Source organism: Camelus bactrianus, chromosome 23 (genome assembly GCF_048773025.1).
Source record: "Camelus bactrianus isolate YW-2024 breed Bactrian camel chromosome 23, ASM4877302v1, whole genome shotgun sequence".
In the NCBI taxonomy this organism is placed as follows: Eukaryota; Metazoa; Chordata; class Mammalia; order Artiodactyla; family Camelidae; genus Camelus; species Camelus bactrianus.
In genome coordinates this window covers 18,429,353-18,455,301 of record NC_133561.1, presented here as the reverse complement: position 1 = coordinate 18,455,301, position 25,949 = coordinate 18,429,353, and the positions used below count along the sequence as shown (strand labels likewise).

General features: G+C 35.8%; 1 protein-coding gene across 2 annotated transcripts in view; it reads right to left on the bottom strand.

The window, feature by feature from the left end:
* The window catches only part of SMYD3 (SET and MYND domain containing 3), a 562,584-nt gene that overhangs the window by 451,870 nt on the left and 84,765 nt on the right, over positions 1–25,949 (bottom strand). For both annotated transcript variants that reach the window (XM_010973568.2, XM_045509457.2), the window contains one exon: positions 7,755–7,818. In XM_010973568.2, the coding sequence (XP_010971870.1) occupies positions 7,755–7,818 (64 nt within the window). The remainder of the gene's footprint in view (positions 1–7,754; positions 7,819–25,949) is intronic.

Below are 25,949 nucleotides of genomic sequence, written 5' to 3'. Positions count from 1 at the left end.
TGTAACTAGGTAGTTGTATTACCTATGAAATTTCATTTCAAAACAGTAGAGAGGACGGATTTGAAACTGAGAGAGTTAAAAACCCTAGATCTAGAACAATGCTACAGTTATACACACCACACACATACAAAAGAATATTTTTTAAATATAGAGCCTAGGACACACCCCAGAAAGTTTCATAGTACTGATGACATAGAATCGGGTGTCTACATCGTTTTTTATCACTGAGGGGGATTCCATGTGTAGCAAAGGTTGAAAAACTTTGACTAAATTAAAGGTTGAAAAACTAGACTAAATTAAAAAGGAGGCCATTATATGTATGTGTGTATATGTATGTGTGTGTGTGTATATATATATGTATACATATACACACACACACATACACACATGTATATATATACATTAAGTAGATTAAAAAACAAAATACTATTTTATACTTATAATTAAACTACTGCCCTACAGGAATTAGTATTTTATAGTATCGAGGTGGGGAAAGTGTTTCTAATGCAGGATATAAAACCTAGAAACCATCAACGAAAAGGTGTACATATTAGACTACATAAAAATAAGTAACTTCTATATCAGAAGGAAGAAAACCTAATACTACAAACATGGGTGAAAAATAAAGGACAAACTAGAAAAATCTAAAATCTAAAATATGTATGTAGACACTTATGTCTCCAAAATACCAGGATGTCTTATAAAATAACTAAAAAGGGGGGAGTGTGATTATTTCAATAAAAATAAGGGGGAAAAAGTGAAGGACATGAATAGAAAATTCATGCCTAAAAAAGAAAAGCCAATAAATAAAAAATACAAACCAAACCACTGATCAAAGAAATGCTAATAGAAACAAGATAACATCAGTGACCAATTAGTGTAGCAAAGATGAATGAAACAGTATTCAGAAGTTTCTGGTTTGTAGGGCACCCCAGTACGAGGAGTCCTGGACAGCTAGTGCTCTGAAAGCCTGAACTCCCCGGTGGGTTTCAGGAAAGCCTTTTTAAAGGCAAGGTGAGCGAGGGGAATACCAGGGTCTGTGATCTATATATTAGATACATAGAGACAGATGGTAAATATAGATATGTAGATGTGTATATATGTGTGCGTATGTAAATAGCTTCCCTATCCCCACAGTTTTCTCTTATCCCCCTTATTTTAGGCACAAAGATAAGACAATATTATTTACCCGTCTCATAAGCTCCATAAGGGCAAGGGCTTTCTGTGTGTTGTTCAGTAACAGTGTGTCACAGTCCTGGCATTGGCACTAATATTTGCTGTGTAAATTAATGGATGAATCCATTATCAAGTCCTTCAAGTCTTAAATCATTGGCCTCATCTCTAACTTTCTTTTTTTCCCCTAGTACTTATTTTTTAAAGACTTTAATTTTCAGAGCAGCTTTAAGTTCATAGCAAAATTCAGAGTAAGGTACAGAAAGTCCCCATACACCTGTGCTCCCCACACACACAGCCTCCCCCACTGTCACAGTGGTGTATGTGTCACAACTGATGAACTTACGGTGACACATCATTTTCGCCCGAAGTCCATAGTGTACATTAGGGTTCACTCTTGGTGTTGAATAGTCTATGGGTCTGAACAAATGTATATGACATGTATCCAACATTATCCAATGTCTTTTCCCCCCAAAGTAGCAGTTTAAATTTATTGATAATTAGTTTTTAAAAATTCGGAGAACCGTGTAATGAATTAGTGTGTAATGAATTAGTAAAACTATTTTTGATAAATTCTCAGTTTTGACCACTAAATTTCTCTATCTTCCAGGTAACAGGAAGCACATATAACTCAAAAACATTCAGAATACATACTTCCACAGTACTCTGTATAAAGCAGGGCAAGAAAGTTACAGTATGCTAGCATTACTTAACTGTAAGTCATACAGTCATTTTTGTTTGTAGTGATCATATTTGTAAAATAATCAGAATACACACTGTGATAAAGATTTTTCATTTTTTTATACAAATTTGTGAATCTGTTTATATCCAACCCCTTTTTATTCCTCTAACATGACAAGCTTTTTCCTACTTCAGTGCCTTTACATTTGCTGTTTCTTTTACATAAAAGGTCTGTTCCCAGATCTGTCCATGGCTGGCTACTATTAGATTCCAGGCTAAATGTCACCTCTACAGGGAACCCTTCTGTAACAACCTATTCAATGGTGCGCTCATGCTCTTCCAAATCACATTCACTCATACAATCATCGACATTTGTTACTGTCTCCTCACTCCTTAATACAAACTTCATGAAAGCCAGGATCTTGTTTACTTGTTCACTGCTAAGTGCTCACCATCCCAAGCTCAACTTACAATAGTGACTAGCTAGCAGGTACTCAAATTTCTGTTGGAGAAACTTCGGATGAACAGAGGATCCTGATATATCTACAAAAGAAGAGGGAGAGGATGCAGACGCTGATGTAGGTGAGCTGAAGTCCCTTATCTCTCAGAGCAGGAAGTTAACAGATAATGCCTATACTGATGAATAAAGAAATATTACTATGTCTCCCTTATATGTGGGATCTGGAAAAAAAAAAAAAAAAAAACCTCACAGATGCAGAGATCAGACAGGTGGCTGCCAGAGTCAGGAGATGGGGAGTGGGAAAAATGCATGAAGATGGTCAAAAGGTGCAAACTTCCAGTTTATAAGAACTAGGTAAGTCCTGGGGATGTAATGTTCAGGATGGTGATGACAGTTAACAACACTGTATCACACATTTGAAAGTTGTTAAGAGAGTAGATCTTAAAAGTTCTCATCACAAGAAAAAGAAATTTATAAATATTTGTGGAGATGGATGTTGACTAAATGTACTATGGTGATCACTTTGCAATATATACATCTATCAAATCTTTATGTCGTATATATAAAATCAATATAATATGTCACTTATATTTCAATTAAAAAGAAATATTAGTATAGATTATTTGGAGATGATGCCATTTTTAAATATAATTCAACAATTATCATTAATGAAAGCATTCATTCACTCATTCACTCAACAAAGCATACAACATCTGCAGCAGTAAACCATGCACAGGGCACACCTGCAAGGAGCCTGACATCTAACTGCAGAAACAGCCAACTAACCCAGTAATCAACACAATTAAATTTCTTAACGATAAAAGAGGAACACAGACTAATCTCAGAGGCTTAGAAAGAAGGGAACAAGTTTAATCCAAGTTCTAAAGGATGAATAGGAGTTCAGTAGGTGGGGGAGAGGTCTGATTCAGGCCCAGAGACTTGGACAGCCAAAGGCCCAGAGGTAAAAAATGTGGCAAAGTCTGCGAGCTTGAAATTCATCCTGAAGGAAGAGAGGGCCAAGGTTTCAAGCTGGTGAGTGACAGATCATGCTTACATTCTAGAATAAAATAATCCGTCTGGTTCCTGTGTAAAAAATAGAATAGAAGCTGGCAAGAGTTGAGAGGCTACAGTTAACCTAGGAATGATGCCATGATGCACAAGAGCGGTGGGAGAGAAGCTAGAGAGAGGTGAACCAATTCCGACCTTTAGGTAGTAAAATCAGCAGGACATGGTGATTAACGGGACGTGGGGCCAAGAAAGAACGTAAATCAGAGATGATGACACCTGGCAATTGTGACTGCTGAGTGGTTGGTGAGATTATGCACTGAGGTTAAAATGCAAGATGGAAAGCAGGTTTGGGGGAAGATAATGCACCCAGGTATAGATATATGGCATTTGAGATACCTGTGCAACACCCAAGTAGAGGTGTCCTGTAAAATATGGGCCTGGTGCTCAGGAGAAAGGAAGAGGCTGGAGATGTAGTCTGCAGAATAATTAAAATACAGATGTTAACTGACGTCATGGGAGTAGATGGGATAATTCTGCAGGTAAATGTAAAGTGAGGAAGAAAAGCTAGGGCTGTAGACATTTGTAGAAGTCAGAAAGCTAAATATGATTGAATAATTTTTACCTTTACACAATATTCTTTTTGTTTACAATTAGACACAGAGGGAGGACATAGCTCAGTGGTAGAGTGCATGCTTAGCATGCACGAGATCCTAGGTTCAATCCCCAGTAACTCCATTTTAAAAGTAAGAAAATAAACCTAATTACCTACCCTCCACCTGCCACCACCAAAAAAATAAAAAAATAAATAAATAAAAATTTTTAAAAATTAGATACGAAGCCAACTCCTTTCTCTACAGAGCCACAGCACATTCTATCAGCCTGAAGCCTGGCACAGAGCTATTTATAAAATAAACAAAGGGCTTGGCTTTCTTTATTATCACCACTTCGGGTATGATATTCTAGAAACCAATTTATTAAATCACCCTGTTAAGTGCTTACTAATGTGGGATTCATCAAAAATGCATCAAATCATTCTACAACAAAAAAAATGTAAACCTCAAAATATAGACCTCTTTAAAAAGGTGAATCATAATATCAACATAAAAGAGAGCCTCTTTCTGCTAATACAGTATTTTTTAAGTATATAAAACTGCAATTTGATGTGGTACCCAGCTGCTTATTTTGCTCAGCAATTAATTCAATTAGAAATATATGTATTATAAATCAAATTAAAACCAGAAGAGATGAAGTAATAATTGGTGAATTTGGTTGAAATTAGTTTACTTGCTATCACTATTACAAATGCTGAGAATGTTTTTTCATAAGAAAACTGAGCCTGCTCCTCCTGGATCTCATAATCTCATCTGTGATGTTCTGATTGTGACAATATAGAAACAGACTGGGTCCCATATATAACCACTCTATTACATTATATGACACCTCATAATAAGGTAGATCCAGAGGAATACAAAGCTACTGATGACAAAACATTATGGCCAGCATCATTCAGCACTGTACACAGCAGTAAATATACACATATACATGTATACTATGTATGAAGCACAGACTAACAGTTTGCTGTGTATCCTGCTCTCACAAAACATACACACAGAGATTACCTCTGGAAAACAGAAGCAGCAATAGGGGAAAAACACTGGAGGAAGACTTTTACTTTTTATTCTGTATTAGTCTACATTGTGCTAATGTTTACAATGCAAAGGTATCTTTGTACCGCTTATGTTTAAAAATGAGGTGTGAAAACCGATAGCACCGATACCTTCCTTACAGGCACAAAAGACATTACATCCTGTAACACCTCAGCCAATCACGGACAATTCATTGATGCTGCAGCCCCACACATCAAATGCTAAGCTAGTGAACAAAAGTTACATCCCCCTAGGGTAAACATATTATAGATTTTATGCTATGTGTTCATATCCTCTTTATCAATTTCCATTCCAAGTGCTTTTGTTCATTACTGCTCATAGTTCAGTTTGTCAGTTTAATTTTGTGCTGCTTTTGTAGGTATCCACAATAATTACACTGTTTAATGCTGTACCTTTGGGTGAGCTTAACAGAGCAGTTTAAATGCATATTCTCTGGCCAATCTTTGACTCCCATCCCACCTCTCCACACACCCCTTGCCCCCCACACACATACAAGCATATGCACTAGCTGTGTTATCTATGGTATCTTTCATCTCACTAGCTATTTTCCCATTGCCTTCTACAGTATATCTGATGATGACATTATTATTGATGCTACAGTAAACAGCTAATATATGTGGTAAAAATATATGCACTATAATGAATCAAACTGACATACCTCCTCCCAGACTCCCTCAACTCATTCTAATCAGATTGCTTTTTTTTTCCTTGAGTGTACTACAAAAGGAGGAAGGAACATTGGGGGAAAATGTCCACAAAAACAAGAAAAAATAGATGTTTAGGTCATTGAGAATAGAAAGGAAGCTCATCTAGAAAATCTGTGTCAAGTAATAAGATAATTCGCTTGGTTCCACACGTAGTCTTCTTAACCTGAAGATTCCTGAAACACGTAGCTAAGTTTCACATGAACAAAACACCTAAAACATCACCATAAAACAGTCTTTCTAGACTTTATCTTGCAGAAAAGGCACAGGTTTGTTTTCATTTTTTACCTTGTTATTATTACTATGATCTTACATAAATCTGGTATCTATCTAACTTCGACAGAATTTTTGGTTTACAAGATAAGGTAAAAATCACTCAATCATTTTCCCCATCCCTATTTTTATTAGGAGAGTGTTATTTTGAACCTTCTACTATTGTATCTTTTGTTTTACGTTCCTTGGGGATAGAGTGTATCCTTATTAAAAGAAAATAAAACAAAAGGCAGGGAAAAGAATACAATAAAATGGAAAAATCCACCTCATCAGAATGTTAGAGCAAGAATGAAATTTAGGGTTAAAAGAGAAATTAAAAGCTTGGATTCTGACTATCTGGGTTCATTTCCCAAACTGCAGAGCCTACGAGGGAAAGGATGTCTGGCAGGTGGCTAGCCACTCCATACCTCAGTTTCCTAGTTAGTAAAGTAAGAAAAATACTAGTACCTAATCAACTGACACATTGTAACTGACTATACTTCAATAAAAAAAGGAAAGAAAGAAAGAGAGTAAACAATAGTGCTTGGCATACAGTAGATATCTAAAAAATTTGAGTTCTTATTAGTACAGACCACGACACTGAAGCGGAGAGAGTTTAAGTGCTTTCTCTGGGACAATTTAACCAGCTAATGGCAGAACTGTCATTAGAACTTGGGTCCTTTGATTTTTTATCTTTTGGTTTCTTTTTCATTTAGATCACTCACTCTATTTGTAGTCTGAAGAAATTACTTTCAAGGGAGAAAGTAAGACAGCAGAAAATCCTTCAGATAAGCAGGGCCTAGATTTAAAAGAAGGAAAAGAGGAATGCTGGCTTGTGTGTGCGTGCGTTTGCACATGTGTGCATGTACACACGCAAAAAGGATGGGTGGAGGGTGGGTGGCAAGTGACACAGACACAAAACTTCCAATTAGACTTTTTATTATGACACAATTCATTAGAGTATAAATATATTTCTTATTAAATGATTAATCATAAGGTTAGAAGAAAAGGTCATGTTGAATGTTAATTATACATCCTTTAAAGAGTTTTAAAGATGTTAACAGCAGTACTCTCACAGACTGTCAGTTGTTGTAAATTAACTCAAGCTCTTGGAAGGCAATTGGGCATTATCTTTAAAAATTCAAAATGCATATATCACTTTACTAACCGATAAAATGGGGAAGAGTTTATCCCACAATTAATTTGCACAAATGTGCAAAAATGTGCATGAAAAGATGCTTGGTACATTACTGGCAATACCAAGTACTGGGGAAAAAATTATGCATTCACTAGTGGGGAAATTATGATTGTGGTGTATTCATATAATAGAATAACAAGATGATAAAAAAAAAAGTTCTTCTGGATAGATTATTAAATGAATAAGGAAGTCAAGGTATACAAGACTTTGTGTTAGAATAACCTATACCTGTTTCTTAAAACAAAGTATAAAGACGTATGAATGTGTTTGCATACACACACACACACACACACACACACAAATGCTGCAAAGATACATGAGAAAATTAACAGTGACTATTTCTGGAAAATAGGATTGAAGTCAAGAGGACAAGAAGATGAAGAGGAGTAAACATGTAACTTTTCTTCAGTGGTGTACATATTACAGAGTTGATACATTATTACATATATGTATTTTTTACCATGCACGTATATTATTTGTACATCAAAGGAAAGTAAGTTAAAATAAATTAAAGATTATGAAGAAGCAGAAATAGGCCAACAATCATGATGGAGAACAAATAAGAGCAGAGAACTGGAAGGTGTTACTTGTGTACGGCAGAACACTCTTACCTGACACTTAGCACTGCAGTACTTGGCGACTCGGCATTGAGAGCATCGCATCAGCTTTTCCTTCCTGTTAAAAAACAAAGTTCACATTAGGAAATGAGTGAGAATCAGATATGGCTGAAGAAAGAAAACATAAATCAACATATGGACACCCATATGTTCTGCTCCCTCCATCTGTACAGTCCATTAGATTTAGATTTTCACAGTGATGAACACCTTCTTTCACCTTCCATGAGAGACATGTGCATAATAACTAGTGTTCCTTTTTTTAAATTATGGTAAAATACACGTAACATAAACTTTACCACTTTAATCATTTTTAAGTGATTAGTTCAGTGGCATTAAGTACATTCACATTGTTGTTCAACAATCACCACCAATCATTCTTTTTAACATATATTTAATGAAAATACAGAGATTCTCACTTAGGCAAAAAATTTTTTGATTTCTCTATACGAAATTCAGAATCCAGTCCATCAACTAATTAAAATTAAAGTACCCTATGCCCTTCAAATATAAAAATGTTGTAAGTTTAAATTTATCATATAGTTTAATTATAACAGACTCCTTCTGGGAAATAATTTTTAATTTCCATTAAATACTACTTTCAACATGAGTTGAAAATTGAGGTATAAATTGAGATACACCAAAGTTCTGTATGTTCCCCCAAATCACCTGAGGAAGAAAGAAGTTGAAATGAAGAAAAACTTGAATTATAAAATAAAAACAATAACTTTGATGATGAAATTCATAGTGACAAATAACAGCAGGACTATGGATATTTTCAAGGTCACCAAGAACATTAAAAGTCAAACTATAATCTTAACATAAATGACAAAACAAGAACAAATCTTTCTAAGCACTTCTCATGTGCCAGGTACTATTCAAAGTCATTTGCAACTACTGACTCACACTTAACTTCTAATAGTCCTATAAGTAAGCAGTTTCATTATGCCCATTTTATTTATTTATTTTTTAAAGTATTTTTTGGGGGAGAGGTAATTAGGTTTTCTTATGTATTTATTTTTAGAGAGGGTTATGGGGTTTGAACCCAGAATCTTGCGTATGCTATACATGCGCTCTACCACTTGGGCTATACCCTCCCCGCATTATGCCCATTTTAGAGATACGTCTGTACATTTCAAGAGATAAAATGTAGATGGAGTATTGTAAACCGACTAAGGAAACATACTTCCAAGTGCATGTGGCAGATGACACTGAAAGCCTAAGAGTAGAGTCCTATAAAGAATCAGAACTTGAATACACCAGGTACCTCACCCATAGAAGAGCAGGAGTAAAATACAAAGCATAAAACACGGGGAGAGGTTAAAAGTCTACATAAAGCAAAGTGAAAGCAGCACCCACCCCCAAGTGCAGAACTATAGCTGCCCAGACAACAAGACAACCCAAACCCAAGCAATCTAGCCCTAAAGTTCTTGCTTCTAACCATCACACTACACTATCCTACTGTATAAAACTGGGCAAAAACAAATCCACTCACAGACTATTTATGAGACACACTTCATATACAAGGAAATACAAAGGAGGGATGAAAAGGATATGCCAGGCAAATATTAACATTAGTATTAATTATTAAGTAAATATTAATAGAAAAAGCCTTGCAACTATATCAATATCAGGGAAAAAAAGACTTTAAGGTTAAAAATGTACTAGAGATGTAGAAGATCAATACACAGAGATAAAAGACTCCAATCACCAGGTGTTATGTATCAAGTAACAAATGTACCCAGTCTCAAAATATATAAAGTACAAGTAACAGATCTAATAAACACAAAAATCAATACACAATAAATTAATACAAGTAATGCTTTTAAAACAGTGCCTGGAATATAGTAAGTACCAGATAAGTGTTAGTTATCATTATAAAAAGTCCATTTCAGGAATTCATAGATCAAACAGATAAAAAATAAGGAGCTCTGTAATTTACTTGATATCATGCAATACACAGACTCATGCACCTTCCACACGACTGTGTCTTCCTTTCAAGCACCCACTGGCCATTTACAAATCATGCCCACATACTAGGCTACAGAACAGGTCTCAGAGATCCCAAAGAATCAATATTATATAAATCATTTTCTCTAACCATAAAGGAAATAGATTAGAAATCAGTAACAAAAAGAAACCCAGTAAAACCTTATATGAATGGAAATATAAAAGCTCACTTCTACATAATTCAAGGATCAAAGAAGAACTGTCATGAAAATTAGAAAATAGATTAAATTTTTAAAAAAGTGTGAGATAAAGCTAAAGTAATACTTAAAGGAACATTTAGAGCTTTAAATATTTGTGCTGAAAGAAGAAAAACTGAAAATAAATTAACTAAACATCCAAAATAAGAATTTAAATTTTAAAATAATAGAAAACCAAGGAAGCATAAGGTGAGAGATTTTAACAGTAAGACAAATATACAAAATGAAATAGAACACAAAGGTAAAATACAGAGGACAGACAAAGCTACAAAGACAAATTATATCAACAAACTCCTTGCAAGATTAAGGAAAAAAAGAGAAAGTTCACAAGTAAGTAATATTAGCAATAAACTGGAATGTAATTCACGATTCAGTAAAATTTAAAAACAAACAAGAGAGAATTATGAGGAAGTGACCAGAGTGGTATTATTTGTAATCTCCTTAATTCTCCTCAGAAAAAAATGACAGAGCAAGTAGGCAACAGGAAGACCTAACCATCACTCCCTACCATGGAAAATATCTACAACAAACCCAAAAATATTAGCAGGAAAAAAAAAACAACAACACTTAACAGCTCCAAGACTTAAATTAAATCAGTATATTTGTGGGAGAAAGCAAAGACGACAACTGGGCTTCCAATGGACCTGAAAACAGAAGTAGCCCCAAACTGCCAAAGATTCCCAGCAGAAAGCATGTCAAGCCAACCTGAGAACTGCAGCCACAAATGGGAGAGGATGCTTTCTGCAGGAACCCTCCTGAGGATGAGGTCCCTGGGGCTCCCAGGGATCCTGCTTTCCTTAGACTTGGCTCCTCAGATTTTCCCTCATTTCCCTTTCTCTTGTCCAAATTATTCATAGGCTATTTCTGTTGCTTGCAAACAAAGACTCCCAAGTATACAGTGTTTCATCTCGATTTTAGAAAATAATGAGGAGAGTCAAGAAACTCAAGGAGATTAGCAATGAACATGGTAGCAAGAATTAAAACTTGGTCTTCTCCCTCCCACAGCTCTCAACCACCGGCTTTAATGAATTTTAATACAGAATTTCAGCAAAGTAAATAGCAAGATTATTCAAAGTACTTGGATAATTTAGTTGCCATGTGACGTGTGAAAAAAAATTCCTTAACATGAGTTATTTAAATGTTTGTGGTTATTTTTACATCTCAAATAACTAAACAAACAAATTTAAGTTCTTAAGTTTCAAAAAAAAAAAAAAAAAAGTCAACTGAATCCAAGAGAAAAGTGTGTGTTTGATTAGAAGAACCACTAAGCCTTTGAAGAGTTACTGCTTTTCTGTTTTGGGTAAGGCTCAGAGTAACAGCATCCTGGTAAGGTTTCCCTGCAGAGAAAAAACCTGGGCAGCAGCAGGAGAGGAAAATAAATACTAGAAACAGAGCCTCCAGACAGTTCATAAAACATTCTTTTTTTTTCTCTCAAAAAAAAAAAAAATCAACACATCATTTCCAATTGAAAGAAACCCACATTTTTCTTTTTAAAAAAAATCAGAAATATACATGTCAAATAAAAAACAGAATTAATCAGTAGCCCTCAAGAAAAAGAACCACTTATCTTAGGTACCTCCAGAGGCTAAAACAAGACATACTGAATGGAAGTTAGAAAGGGGTAGATTTTGTCTAAAGATAAAGAAGATTTCTGTGGCAACAATAACTGTTCAAAAATCGAATGAAGTGCCCTGAGAAGTAGAGTTCCCAGTCATCTGACATGGTCAGGAGAATCTGGTAGGTACATTTACAGACATGATGTAAAGGTAATTCCAGCACTGCAAAGTAACTTGAGCTACATAACTTTCCTTCTAATTCCACAATTACTTGGTTCTGCTTTTCTTGTATAACCAACAAATGTAAACTAAACTTGAAGATGACAAAAGTTGTGCATATTATAAGGCAACCTCAGAGGAGTAGAGAAGTGGGGCATACAAAATTGTCACAGACTGCACAAACATCCTGTTTGCAAAGTGATTATCTCAAGAGTCCATCCAAAGCTAGATTTTCTGAATAAAAAGGAATCTAAAGAAATGGGTGAGGAATATATCAGTAACAGAAAAGTAATTAATTTTTACCTCTTTTTTTTCCCCTCCACTTAAGAGATAAATAATAGTATTCTACCTCCAAATTACATAAGATATTAAAATCACTGTATACTAAAATAAATGGGAGCTTTAGGCCCACACCCAAAAAAGCAAAAATGAATCCCTTATCATATAAACTCAGATATGTTATTGAACACAATATCAAATCAGAGAAAATTCTCAGGTTGCTCAGTGCCCCAGATACAGTGGTTCATGAAGCATAACAATTTAAGTCCTCTCTTCCAAGTAAAAGTTGAGCCATAATGAGTTTCTCCAATAGCCCAGGCAACTGAAGTGTGGAAAGGAAATAAAAATGAAGCAGAATTAATTGTTCTTCTGGCACACAAATTAAAAAGTTGTACACCTGGCCCTTGAACAATGTGGGGCTTGTCGGGGCTAGCACTCCACGCAGTTGAAAATTCATGTATAACTTTACGATTGGCCCAACACATCCAAGGTTCTGCATCCACGGAGTCAACCAAACCCAGATCATGCAGTATTACAGTATATACTTGGTGAGAAAAAAAAAAAATCTGTGAGTCAATGGACCTGCATAGTCGAAACCTGTGTTCAAGGATCAACTGTATATACAGGGGAAACCACCTTCTCTAAGAACTCAAAGAGGAAAGGGGATTAATTGGCTCCCTCAAAGCCCAACAACTGGAGTACTACTTAAGGGAACATCTCTCTGTCCTTCTTGGTTATCAGAGGGGAAAAGTATCCTACCATTTAGAGGCTGCCCTAAAATAATTCGCCCAGTTCCCAGGTAGAGGGAAAGAAGTTTCCTGGAAAGATACAGAAAATGAACAAATTTTACCAACTCCCAAATTTCCTCCAACCCTGGCACCTACAGAATCCATGTTAAACTTCCAGCAGAGAAAAACAAATGCATCTACAACACATTCATAGTAATATACTTATCATACAGGGTTCTTTCCTGGTAGCATGCCTTGATCTCCTAGAACCCTCCCAGTGTGTCTAGTAGTTGAATCTTCTTCAACGGCCATCCTCACAATGGAACGTAACTGGCTCACCGCTGACCAATTAGACACAGGCAAAGGCTCAGACTCCAGGGGACCCTCCTACCGGCTGAAGCAAGCTCATCTGGATGGAGCATGGACTGTCCAACCAGAAACCACCCCAGAGCCCAGTGTGCGTCTTTCTGAGCCTCCTCATTCAAGGTGAAGATCCCTGCCCAGTGATCTTTTGCACTGAGTATCTCAAGGACCAAACTTTAATTGTGGCTAATCACTGTGGAAATTTAGTTCATGGCTGATCTCTTTGGGAAAGAAATCTGAGCTGAGGAAAAGACCAGAGCACACTGGGTAAAGCCTGTATCACTCACAGTTGCTCAAGAGAGAGTGCTGACTTAAAGGATGTCTGATTTAGTGCCCCAGGCCTTGAGTCACGTTTTAAGAAAGATCCTCTGAATAGAATTCCTATACATAATTAAGACACAAGATGCTCTATGGAATATAAGAAATACTGAACTTCATGATGACCAAGCTCTTAAGAATAAAGACCTCCATTTTTTTAAGTGGAGAAAGCCAAAATACCTAAGTGAAAGAAGTCCAAATACAATTCTGAAAACAAAAATATCACAGAAATATTTCTTTACCAAATTTTTTATGTTTGTAAATATCTCTGAAATTTCAGAATCCTGATTCATTAGAAATGTTAATGCCGCGTAACCAAGTACTTGGCTCTTTTCCCCCAGAAATTTCTGAAGCAAATGAAATTCTACACCATGAAAAAGAGATTATCCCAAATAAAATCATGTTATTCTATTCAAGGATACTGCAATCACTTTTACTCTGATCCAATAAAATATACCGGAAAGTGCTAAGCATAAAGAACTCCTTTAGGCATAAATATTCATAATAATACGGTAAAGAGATCCTCCACTTTTGTTTGGAGATGGTAATTGGGTTGGTTTGGGCCCAAAGGCCTTTTTAAAAATTAAAGAGATTCATATGCACCATCTACCTAACTATCAAATGGTTTTTAACACAAAGCGGCTGATGTGATGAAAATAATACAGATTCATAACACAGGAAAACAGAAAGAACTGGTTTGGATTCATTTTTCTGTGTTCGTATCATCTTATTTCATATTTCTAACATTTAAAATACAAAACAAGAACATTTAACAATTAATATTTCAGGGAAAGTGAATCTGTGATTCACAAGCAGCACACCTTCCTGGGAGAAACACAAGCGATTTAAACCCACATGAGCACCTAGAGAAAAGCATGGCTAAGTATTTGAGCCAAGTCAGTTAGTCACAAGACTAAGTCCATCTTACACACATACTTCCTTCCTCACTGTCCTTGGTCTCCTAAAGTAAAGCTATTGTCCTAGTGGAGACTTTGCTACCCGATGGAACACAAACTCCAGCTGTAAATTCAACAAGTGTTCGGTGACTGGCCACCGTGTAAGGTGTGAGGTCCTGGGTGGATGGGTGTGGGGACAGCATTACAGTCACTGCTTCTAGGAGTTCATGATAAGGGAGGGCAGATCAAGACGTACCACCTGCAGAAAGAGCTACAAAACAAAATTGTGTTTTAAAAAGTGGCACAGACTATAGGACCCTAGTTTGGACGAAGGAAAAGTCATTTTCTGAGAGAGAAAGAATGAATGAGGAGAAGATGGTAGGCTGTTATACAGGAAAAGGAAGATCTCATTCTTAGGAAGGAAAACATTTTAGCAGTTTAGAGCTCCACATCTGTAGTCCAAGTGCTATTGTCTAAATGTTTGTGCCCCCCCCCAAATTCTTAAGTTGGAATCCCAACCCCCAAAGAATATTAAGAAGTGGGACCTTTGGGAGGTGCATGGGTCATGAGGGCTGACCCTTCATGAAACAGATTAGTGTTTTCATAACAGAGACCCCACAGAGATCCTGCACCCTTTCTACCACGTGAGGACAAAGAGAGAAGGTGCTAGCTATGAACTTAGAAGAGTGGCTGTACCAGGATGTGACCAGGCTGGCCCTTGACCTTGGACTTTCCAGTTTCCAGCACTGTGAGAAATAAACTTCAATTGTTTATAAGGTACAGTCAGTGACATTTTGTTACAGCAGCCGGAAAGGACTGAGACACCAAGCCCACTCCCTACTAGCAGTGTAACCTTGTGACCTCTCTTAGTCTCAGTTTCCTCTTCTGTAAAGTGAGAATAAATGACTATTCCTAAGACTGCTGGGTAGACTACATGAGATAATCCATAGAAAGTGTCTGCTAACAAAGCATCTAGCATACAGTTAAAACTAAGCCTGTTGAGTATATTTTCAAAGTGCACAAGATAACTGCCTATTTCTATGCCACATCAGTAAATCCCATCACTCTTCAATGGTTGCTAAAAAAGCAAAATCCACATGTGCTGAAAATCTGGTCATCTCCTTGCAAGCACACAGACAATTCACTAGGATACCATTTTCTGAAAACCACATGTACCCATATTATGGCTCTAACTTCAAATTTTCACTAGCATCATAAGTATTTCACTGCTCAATCTCAAACTCAAGTTTGTATTACTATTTTTAATTTGATCAGAATGATTAACTTCAAAGTGGTCTGATTCAAAAAGCTAAAAACGTTTTATGAAAGTTTCATTTGTGGAAATTAAAATCAGAGAAGGCTGTTAACATCTTCAATAATACTAAAAGGCAATTACAACTCCTAATATTCTGTTTGCTTTATGTAATGTCTACTACAAGTTAAAGAGAAAATTAACCTTTTTACAAGAGTACAGATTTAAATTCTCCTCATTGTATGATGTTTCTCTACAAGATTGGGTATTGTGCTCCATAGGTCACTCTAATAGCTACTAATTGAAAACTGGTGACTTGAAGGTGTTTTTTAGGCTGAGCACACATAAGTAGACTGAAAGCTGTGACCAAAATGAATTTCTCAAGAGGGATTTGTTCTAGCGACAACATCTATGTTTCTAAATAGGAAAACTCTTTAGCCAAATCTCATAATACAACTCTGATAAGTCTAAGAGATGTATTCAATTTCCCTAAGTCTTCTTGAAATCCAAAAAAAGTTTTAAGTGAAGAAGGAAAAAACCTGATTTTGCCCGAAGACTGAAATCAGATACCCTTTAAATAGGTAAGGATTGCTATTACAAATATCACAGCACATGGGTAAAAATAAAAGTACTATGGGTCAAATTTCAAAGAAGATACAAGAAAATTTGGTCAACATTTTCATTAATATACTATGACTTAAGCCTTCAAAATGGCAAAAGCTGCTCACCTTTCAAATCCAGGGCATACTTTACCACTATGAATGAATTATCTATCATGCTACCTCTAGTTAGAAAATGAAAACTTATCAGCACCATGTTTCCATTTTAGCTTTAAAATTGAGAAATACAAAAGTCAAACTCACTATCTAATTTTATTAATCTGTTCCTTTCGGAGGCCCAGAAGCCATTTTCTCCTTCTGGCTGCTTTAAAATTTTGCTCCTCTATTTTATAATTAAGTATATTACTTTTAACATTTAATTACAAATTTCCTCAAGTCCTCTTGGAACTAAGCAATAATGAAATTATGAATAACTCATTCTCAATTTTGGAGAATAAAATGGAGTCTTAAGTTTATAAAGAAACACTGGGCTGACCTAGTCCCAAAGTAAAGAAGTCTTAAAAGACGAGTCCCTTCAGAGACGTAGACTAAAATCTCTCACCTGCCAATGCATTATAATTATACATTCTTAATGATTTTATAAACAGAATGATCATCACCTGATAGCCACTGAATGCGCATTAACAGCGGTTGTGCAAGCGTTTTTATGCCCCCCGTGGTCCTCCTACAGCAAGCAGGTCCTATTGCCGATAAAAGGCTCTCTCCTGGCCCCAAAATATTACCCTCACATTCTACTTATCAAACATCCATCTGTGTTTGATATCTTGTGATAAAATGTACACATCACCCAAAAACACTTATGACTACAAGTCATTTGCAAATCAGTATGAATTACTTTTAATCGGATAATATTATTTTTCTCTTAACACTTAGCTGAAATGTCTGGGAATAGAAATTCTGCATAGAGCAGGCACAGAAAGGGGAGAAAACAATCAGAGTGATGAACATTTAAAAGGCCAAGGGAATAATATGAAAATTAATCTACATATATTCATGTATGACTGAAAAATTGTGCTGTACACCAGAAATTGACACAACATTGTAAACTGATTATAACTCAAAAAAAAAAAGGGTGGGGGGCCCAAGGGAGAAATGATAGAAGCTATGACAATGCATCAAAATGAAGTTAGAAATGTACAAGAAGACAATTCATTTGCCCTGAAATCTGGACTCAGGCTCAGTATACAGACAGGTATGGAATAGAGAAGGTACACGGAGCAGAAAAACCTCTAGGAGAACCACACCGTAATTCTGGCTGCTCAATTGGTTACTCTGCAACTGACGGTAATAAATATACTTCTCTGTCCCTAAGTTGTAAGTCATTCAAATCTATAATAACAACAAGAGTAATAATAACAAAGGCTACCTAGAATGCTGAACTGATTTTTCGTATTACATATACTTTGTAAAATTTTTTGTAATGTGTGGGGAAAAAACTGAAAAAGACCAAATTGTTAAAATTTGTCTTTGAGTGATACAGATTGGGGTGATTTCTTCTTTCTCTTTTCCAATTTTATATAATAATATTATTTTACTTTCATAATCAAATAAACATAAATTTTAATGAAAATGTAATATGTATTATTTAATAACTTTAAATTGCTTTCGGTCTAAGGGACACAGAAAGAGACAGAAAAATCAACTTGCATTACAATTTATTCCAATGTTTGGAACAGTAAACACAAATACATTCTTTATTTAAACAAAATTTAAGTGAAATTATACTTTATTGAGTTTTTAATTGACATTTGCAAAAAATGGGGGTGTTAAAAATTAAAATATCTTTTTATTCCCTGATAACATATGAAACCTGATAATGAAAAATAATGAAATCTGTATCATAATACTGTATTTTAAAAAATATTTCTAGATTTAGTATCTTCCGAAATATTAAAAGCAACCATTTCAGAAAAGGAATAATATGAAAAGAAAAAGTTCTACCACATGAAACTTGGGTTACTCAGCCTCTTTCTAGATACAAATTTCAACCTCATCTGATTCTTCATTTTTTATTGTTTTCTCCAACTTATTTAACTTGAAGTTAATCCACATAAAGTAAAATTTCTTTATTCTTTTACATTAACTTTTACTTTGATTTGGAGTAAGCCAGTCAAAACACCACTTCTTTACATAACTTCAGATGCAAATGGAAAAATCTTTGTCATATGAGAGAAATCAAAGTCTGTTTCCAAAAATGACCCTGTCATTCATTCACCAATTCACTCTTCAACAAAAATATACTGGGCCCCTTCCAAATGCTAAGCACTGGATTAAGCATATGGCAGGCACTGTCCGTTGCTCACCCAACAACCACTCTTGCCAAGAGAACTGAGATTTCTTCAAATAGCAGAGAGCTCCTGATTTCAGGGAGTACAGGTTGCCAACTCCAGGGGGATAAATCATGACTGCTCTAAACTAGTAAAAATGTCATGCCCCAAGACCACTGGTTACTCTGAGAACAGGCCATGTTACCCAGTCATGGCTAATGACTTGTGCAGGGATACAGTTGATACTCATTACCCATGGATTCCTTATTTGAAAAATTTGCCTACTCACTAAAATCTATCTGTTACCCCACGACAGTCTTTTTGCAGTCATACGTGAATGTGTGTGGAGAAGCAAAGAATTTGCGTCACCCAGTGCACATGTTCCCAGCTAAGATCCAACAGAGTGACACTCTGCCTTCTTGTTTCAGCTTTTATACCACAAAGAAGTATCCTTTACAGGGTCTATCCAGTGCCATACTTTTCTCATTTTTGCACTTTTCATTAGTGATTTTGCTACTTAAATTGCCAGCTAGCATAATGCTGCAATGCTATCTACTGTCCTAAGCGCGAGAAAGCTGTGATGTGCATTATACAGGAAATATGTGTGATAGATAAGCTTCAGTTCAGGCACGAGTTATAGTGCTGTTGACTATGGATTCATTGTTAACGAGTCAATAATATTTATTAAATTAGGTGTCTTTAAACAGAAACACACATAAAACAAGATTATGTACTGATTGGTTGATTAAAATGTGCCCAGAGACTTACAGAAACTAACTCTGTATATTCCCTAGGGGCAATGGTTCAGTATTGGCTAACTCCGTGTCTGTGATGAATAACAAGAATCAACTCTATTTTCTTTTTTTTTTTTTTTTTTTGTCTGCCTTTGTTTTGGGGGTTATTTTTTGTTGTTGTTTTCATATTCTTTTTAATTATAGGTTACTACAGGATATTGAACATAGTTCCCTCTACAAAAGAAACTTGTTTATCTATTTTATATATAGTAGTTACTATTTGCAAATCTCAAACTCCCAATTTATCCCTTCCCACCCTCTTTCCCCACTGGCAACTATGTTTGTTTTCTATGTCTGTGAGTCTGCTTCTGTTTTTGTTCACTTTGTGTCTTTTTCTTTTTCAGATTCTACATACAAGTGATATCATATGGTATTTATCTTTCTCTTTCTGCCTTACTTAGAATGACAATCTCCAGATTCAACCATGTTGCTGCAAATGGCATTATTTTATTCTTTTCTATGGCTGAGTAGTATTCCATTGTATAATAAATATACCAAAACTTCTTTATCCAGCCATCTATCGATGGACATTTAGGTTGTTTCCATGTCTTGGCTATTGTAAATAATGCTGCTATGAACATTGGGGCGCATGTATCTTTCTAAATTGAGGTTCCCTCTGGATATATGCCCAGGAGTGGGATTGCTGGATCGTATGTTAAGTCAACTTAATAATAAAATAATGCCATTTTCAGCAACAAGGATGGACCTGGAAATTGTCATTCTAAGTGAAGTTAAGCCAGAAAGAGAAAGAAAAATACCGTATGATATCACTTATATGTGGAATCTAAAAAAAAAAAAAAAAAAAAAAGACAAATGAACTTATTCGCAAAACAGAAACAGACTCAGACACAGAAAACAAATTTATGGTTACTAGGGAAGGAAGGGGGTGGAAAGGGATAAACCAGGAGTTCGAGATTTGCAGATACTAATATATATAAAATAAACAATAAGTTTATACTGTCTAACACAGGGAACTATATTCAGTATCTTGTAGTAATTTTTGGTGGAAAAGAAAATGAAATGGAATTTATGTATGCTTATGTAGGACTGAAGCATTATGCTGTACACTAGAAATTGACACAACATTGTGAACTGACTATACTGCAATAAAAAAAAAATACACAAATAAAAAGACATTAGACCTACAGAAAACAAACAGCAAAATAACAGACATAAATCCAACTGTATCAAAAACTATCTTAAAGTGAATGAACTACACATTTAAATCAAAAGACAGATATTCTCAGACTGCATTAAAAAACAGAAAGATCCAACTAGATGCTGGCTAGAGAAGATATACTCTAGATTTAAGACACAAACTGGCTGAAAACAAAACAGTAACCATAAGAGAACTGTGGCAACTATATTAATACCAGACAAAAGAGCCTTTAAGACATGAATATTACCAGAGACAAAGAAAGATATTTGATAGTGAAAAGTAAGACATTTCATAATGAAAAATTAGACATGTTAAGAAAGGGAGAAAGAATGTTCTGAGCATTAAAGGTTAAGGAGTAAAAGCGGCGTTTTCCTACTCAGTGCTGCCCCCTCTCCAGCTGATACTATACTTGCAGTCCCTCTCAGCATTACACAGGGCAGCAGTCCTGTAATTCTCATCCTACCCAAACATTCCATGCTTTCAAACTGCTGTACACTTGAACATGCCCTTGCACTGCCCAGAACACTGGCCTCAACATTCTGCATGAGAAGCTCCTATTCACCCTTCGAGTTTCAGCTTGTGGAAAAGCCTCTCCTGAACCCTAGGCTCCCACCATTGCTTGCACTCATCTCAATCAGAGCTCTCATTATTCCACAATTATCATTTTGGTATCCGTCTCTCCAGACTTTCTGGAAATAAGAACCATCATTTTCCCTCTGCATTTTCAGATTTTTTCACAAAATATGGCACATAATAGGTGTTTAATAAATGCTTGCTGGACAAATGAACAGTTCAACATATGTAGCAAAGACCATGGTTAGTAGGACCAGGAGCTGAAGATCAAGTTTATTTTTCACAATTTCCCTCAGAGAAATTAAAACAGAGTCATTTGGAGGCATTAAGAACATGAAGAAACTATTATAAGTAGTAATAACAACCAACATTAAAGACGCATTTACTATGTGTCAAGCACTGCTCTAAGCATTTTCCATGTACTAATTCTCTCAATTCTCGTAACTCCACTAGGAGGTACTAGTTTTTACCACCATCTTAGAGACAGGTTAACAACAAAAGTCAATTAAGCATATGAAAAAAGCCAATACGCACACGAAAAGATGTTCAACATCATTAATCATTACGGAGGGAAGTATAAATCAAAACCACAATGCTATACCACTTCAAACACCAGGATGGCTATAATCAAAAAGACAGACAATGAACAAGTGCTGTCAAGGATGAGGAGAAACTGGAATCCTCACACATTACTGGTAGGAATATAAAATGGTGCACTGCTTTGGAAACAATTTGGCAGCCCCTCAAAATATTAAACATAGAGTTACCATATGATCTACCAGATTGTGGAGTGACAGCTAATGGGTACAGATTTTCTTTTGGGAAAATGTGCTAAAATTGGTAATGGCTACACAACTCTGAGAATATACTGGAAAATGCTGAATTGTACAGTTTAAATTGGTGAATTGTATAGCATGTGAATTTCGTATCTTTAAAAAGCTAACAGTTAAAAAAATTTAACTCACCCATTATGATATAGTTATTAACTGGCAGAATCACAATTTGAACCCAGACAGCCTGATTCTGTGCTCTGGATTCCTGCCTACTTAACAAACGTTGTAATTAGCTCATCTTCCAAAAAAGACTTCATCTAAATATTTAAACCAAAACAATAGCATTTAATATAAGCATTTTCTATTGATATAATATCTTTTAAAAAGCTAAGTAGCTTAAGAAAAAAATTTATGATATACAAAAAAATCTAAAGGAATATTACTTTACTTCTAACTACTTTCTGTACTTTGGTGACATCCTATGGTAAAAACTGAAAACTAGCATTAGCTGCTGAAAGATCATTTCTCCATATCGATTCTGTTTTTCTTAGCTTTACTCATTTAATAGAAATAGAAAACAAGGAAAATCTAAACAGTTACATTATTTCTCCCTAGGGCCATATCTTAATAAATAACTGTTATCCTGTACCCTCCAGGGAGAGGGTTAAGACTAGTTGTCAAGTGCTATTTGTTTTTTGATTGCTCTTAGTAGTATTTACCTAAAACATTAGACAAACTGACTCATATAACACAAGTGTGTAACTGATAAAACTAACGATCTCTAACACAACTGAAAACTGAGGAAGTACTCATTTCCTTGAAGAATGTAATCCAAACAGCAAGTACTGACCAGTACACACTGTGAGAAACCTATCGTGCACCTCCTCCCTACAATGAAAGAAAGTTTAACCCCACTGTACACAAATCTGACTACAGACAAGACTCTGATGTCAGAATACCAAAACTGGGGGCCTTGCAGTATGAACACACTGCACCAGAATAACTAATATTTGGCAGAGGCAGAGCCTTAACCATTTCCACCAACCTTTAGATTCCTGCTAGTTTACCGGATCACAGGCTTTCGATGTAGAGATCAAAATATTTCAGAACAAGAAACCATCAATATCAAGTACTTAAGCCTAAATCCTACTGCTATGAAGAGTTTGAACAATAAACAGCAGTTATTAACTCATGAATTTAGCTACTCTTTATCATGTAAGAGTGACCATTTGGCCATTCAGTAAAACCACCTCAGACAACCAATCTTAACACCGAGAAAGGGGTTCAAACTCCCTCCATTTTAAAACAAACCAGAAGACTGAGTTTCTACCATTATCCCCAAGCAAATGATCTATAATCAAACAGTATAGATCTTAAAACATAAATGTTTAAAGTGAAGCAAGTAGGCATATTAAAATATAAATCCATACATATACACAAAGTATAAGTACAGACATAAATCATTTTGCTCCATTGCTGAAATGTTCAACATTGGCCAGATAAACAACCTCAATACCAACATCACTCATACATTCCTATGGGGAAATATTTTTTCCATTTCCCTTTGGTCTGAGACAAACTGACTTTTCAAACAGTCATCTGAATTGCCCTAAGGGGTTCTCTAAAAGCAGACAGGGCCAAATCACTGGCTGTCAGTGTGCCTTTGAAAAGTTCCCCCATTTTCACAAATGGACTCTTGTGCATTGCCTCTTTGTGATGACCACTGCTATGAGTCAGGGAAGGGGCCACAATCACTGGATCCATGTTCTGGCACCACCTGAAGAACAGGAGCAAGGATGTCACACATCCAGGGCCCGTAGATGTCAAGACACCTGTGTCAGGTATGTGAGAGGGTGGAGTAGCTTTTAAAACCTGACTTTCAGAGTATGAAGTATGTAAAATGTAGGAGGTCATCTGCCAGGTAAAAGGAAGATGTGCAAGGCAAGTAAGAGCTTGATGAAGAGTCTGCATGGGAGTGAGGGTATCTCGCCCTGTACAGGGAACACACCCCAAAATACTGGTGAGCCTTACTTCAAGATTGTGATAAAAATAGGAGATGCTTTTAATGTATTTATTTGAGAAAGATATACTATCTTCTGCAAATTAGGCTTTATAGGCATTTTTATATTTATATCTTACTGATACAGCATGGCTCCATTTTTTGTGGTCCTGTAATTTGCTAGTCCTACAGCAAATTACTTACCATTCAAAAGTGGTTGTTGCCACAGGCTCACTTACTAATTACACCTCAAACCATAAAGCCCTCTGAGTTCCTGCTCCTCCTTATCACCCTATCTGGATCATCAGAGGGTTTCTGAATTAGAATTGCATAAATGTCATCAACATCTATGGATATTCCATTTTTCTGCATATTGGACTAATCCAGGGTAACTTTCAAAGAACTGTTACGCAATCTTTGTTCTGATATTTGCTTTCATAAACTCAGCAAGTATAAAAACTGTACTTAGCCAAGTGAATAGATAACAACAGTATTTCTTTACCAAGTGTGGCTTAAGACAATGTAAGAAGCGTGTCACTGTGGTCTCGATCTAGAGATTATCAGGAATCCTTAGAATTTGTGCTCTCTTTGGAAAACGGTTCAATTCCTCATCTGCCTGTTGAACTATGAATTTTTAGGACATAGTCCATATCATATACTAGCTCTGTGATCTTCTTAACTACGTGAGATGGTTGGTTCCTTTTGTGGTCTCAGAAAACAAGAGCTATTCTAACACAAGCCCTAAATCCCTGACTTACTCATTATCAAAAATAATAAATATTATTGCCAGGCCCCAAGATGCTCAGGGTCTAATAGGAACAATGTACCTGTACAGAAGCAACTATAATAAGGTACGATAAAAGCTAGAACAGAGGTCTGTGGTGTGCAAAAGAGGCAGTGATGCTGAACTCTACTTAAGAAAAGCTTTACAAACAAAATACTTGGGATACATGATAGGCAGTGAGGAATAAGCACAGAATAAAACAGAAACAGTATCTGCCTTCTCAAAGCTTAGTCTTAAGCTGGAAAATAATTTAACAAGGAACATAAATAAGTTTTGCAGCTACCTCAGCAACCACTTGCATAACAAATCCATTTGTTAAAAGTCCTTGAAGTATGTAGACAACTTTAACAATAACATGATTGGCATCAGTCATTAACTGTGCCATTTTGTGACTTCTAATACTGTTACAGTATAGTTTCACAGCCATTTCCAAATTCTTGCCCCTTTCAGGCTAGCACAGTTGAGATAGTAAACTTAAGATTTTTTTTTAAAACAAAACAAGAAAACATCCAAAGGAAGTGATACTAGCCCTATAATATAAGATCTAATGCACTTCATTTATTTAATTATTAGGCAGGAAAAAAAGGGACCATGAATTACATGGTATCCAAGCATGTATTCTTTGGAAAACACTGAAAAACAAAAACATTTACATGGAAAGAAATTACTTTATTCTTGCCATGGCCTTTTTTTCAGAAACACTTAAAATTCATAAATTTCACAAAATCTGAAATTTATAAACTCTCATATTTGATGAATACAATATTAACCTTTTAAAAAGTGGGGAGGCTGAACATCATGGGTTTTTAAGATTCATATTTCCTTAGATTAATTCAATGATCATTTTCAAAGCAAAGCTTTCTTTGAACAAAGTAACCAGGAAAAGCCATTAAAATGGAAAACACTGATAACATTAAACTCTAAAACTAAGGTATGTAATAACCATATAAAGTTTTAAAACATCCCAGTAACAATGTTTTTAAGATTATTATTACGCTCTCTCCACATGCATGCACTGGAAAAAAGGCCAGTTGAGCAGAGCAAGAAGGCAGCTATCCGCAAGCCAGGAAGAGAGTCTTCACCAGAAACTAACCGTGCTGGCACCGCAATCTTGGACTTCAAGCTACAAATGTGAGAAAATAAATTTCTGCTATTTAAGCCACCCAGTCTATGGTATTTTGTTATGGCAGACTGAGCTGGCATTATACTCTGTATAAACAGAATGGCCAGGACAGTCCCTCTTCTCTGGAAGAGCATTTCAACAGGGCCTTCTGTAGACAATGTCATGGTTGTTGTCTGCTCCCTAGCGAACCTGGTACAGAGGCAGCCATGTTTTTTCCATCATAAGCCACACAATTAGAAATCTCTATGTATGTCAAAGGCAAAGTTTTAACTGTTATATCAA